This window comes from Musa acuminata, chromosome BXJ1-4 (assembly GCF_036884655.1).
Source record: "Musa acuminata AAA Group cultivar baxijiao chromosome BXJ1-4, Cavendish_Baxijiao_AAA, whole genome shotgun sequence".
In the NCBI taxonomy this organism is placed as follows: Eukaryota; Viridiplantae; Streptophyta; class Magnoliopsida; order Zingiberales; family Musaceae; genus Musa; species Musa acuminata.
This window is the reverse complement of record NC_088330.1, coordinates 19,762,890-19,765,000: the sequence shown is the minus strand read 5'-3', so window position 1 is coordinate 19,765,000 and position 2,111 is coordinate 19,762,890. Positions and strand designations below refer to the sequence as shown.

General features: G+C 26.6%; 1 protein-coding gene across 1 annotated transcript in view; it reads right to left on the bottom strand.

Annotated features, from left to right (window-relative positions):
- Positions 1-190, bottom strand: part of LOC103974344 (cytokinin riboside 5'-monophosphate phosphoribohydrolase LOG5-like) — a 1,309-nt gene extending 1,119 nt beyond the window's left edge. The window contains exon 1 of the mRNA XM_009389150.3: positions 74-190. Within this exon, the coding sequence (XP_009387425.3) occupies positions 74-190 (117 nt within the window). The remainder of the gene's footprint in view (positions 1-73) is intronic.
- Positions 191-2,111: the final 1,921 nt, after the last annotated feature.

Here is a 2,111-nt window from a genome sequence, read left to right as displayed (position 1 = left end):
CGTCCCACGGCTCGCCTGAGCTCAAGACTATAAGAGAAGAAGAAGCAAGAGAGGGCTCCAGGAATTGAGTTACCAGCTCCCTCCCCAGCGCCACAGCAGCATCCTGGTAGCAGTCCCTCTTCCCGGCGCTGCTCCCGCAGAACACGCACACCCTCACAAACCTTGACCTCCCCGCCCTGTTCTGCTCCATGTCTGCCACCCCGATCACCTTCTCCACTGCTTTTATGGACACTTCTTGCTTCGGAAATGCTACTTTTTCTTGATATGGCATAATAAGACGAGCGCTATTTGTCCCGAATTCTTCCACTAAACTTTCCCTCCGAAGACAAAAAGTTTGTACGTTGTTTAGGATGCCATATGGAAAGGTGGACATTCGCAGTCGTCAATTTGTGCGTGGGGGGGGGGGGGGGGTGGGGGGGGGGGGAGACAGAAATAGCAGCGTAGTTATATCGGACGGACGATAGTTGTGCACTGTCCGATATGATACCAACTTAGCCGCCACAACATCACTGTATTCCTTTTAATGTAAGTGGATAGGACGTTCAAACTAAGTCAGATAATGAATAGAAACTAAACTGGATCGATATTTTGAATGATTTTGAATCGAAATCGAGCTGGTCTTCATTATTGAGAGAAATATTTTATTAAAAGATCAAATATCCTAAATGATTATTTAGAGAAATATTTTTAAAAAATTTAAAAATACAAAAAAAATGCTTCCAAATTGAAACTACATATAATCGATTCTGTTCAAGTTTTAAATTTAAGAAAATCACAATCATCGGTCCGACAATCGATTTTAGAATCAAAATTTATTGATCCTAAGACTTATATTTATGGCCATTGAGCCACAGTATAATGTTTAGTACATTGATCTTTTTTTGGGGAGGAAGCAGTCAATTTCTTTCTTTAGTTGATTGAGGGTAAGTTCTTTATTTTAGCTTTTAAACATGAAAGAGTTGTTGATGATGTTGACATTTATAATCTCATCTCATGCACTAACATATGCCATATGAGTTTATCCATGTTATTTGCATACTACTTATGCTCAGAACCATTCATTCATATACTTCATGTTGAGACCAGATTAAGATTATGTCTGACATTGATAAAATAATACAAATTTAAGAGGAAATAAGAGAAATATCTTGTGTTCAAGGCTTATCATAAAAAAAAAGATCTTCAATTAATTTTTTGTGTGTTAGATTGAGCCATCTTTCATCCACAATATATTATATATATATATAAATAAATATAAATAAATAAATATATATATATATATATGTATGTATATATATGTATATATATATATATATGTATATATATGTATGTATATATATGTATATATATATGTATGTATATGTATATGTATGTATATATATATATATATATGTATATATATATATATGTATATATATGTATATGTATATATATATATATATATATATATATATATATATATATATATGTATATATATATATATATATATGTATATATATATATATATATGTATATATATATATATATATTTGTATACATATATATATATACATGTATATATATATATACATGTATATATATATATACATGTATATATGTATATATACATGTATATATGTATATATACATGTATATATGTATATATACATGTATATATATATGTATACATATATATATATACATATATATATTTATACATATATATATAAAGAATTAAATATAAAAAATTCAAAGACTAGAAAATATATCAGAAAGTGGACATAAAAAAAAATATCATATATATATATATACATATATATATATATATATACATGTATATATATATATATATATATATACACATGTATATATATATATATGTATGTATATGTATATGTATATATATATGCATATATATATATACATGTATATATATATATACATGTATATATATATATATGTATATATATACATGTATATATGTATATATACATGTATATATATATATGTATACATATATATAAATATATATATATACATATATACATATATATATATATACATATATATATAAAGAATTAAATATAAAAAATTCAAAGACTAGAAAATATATCATAAAGTGGACATAAAA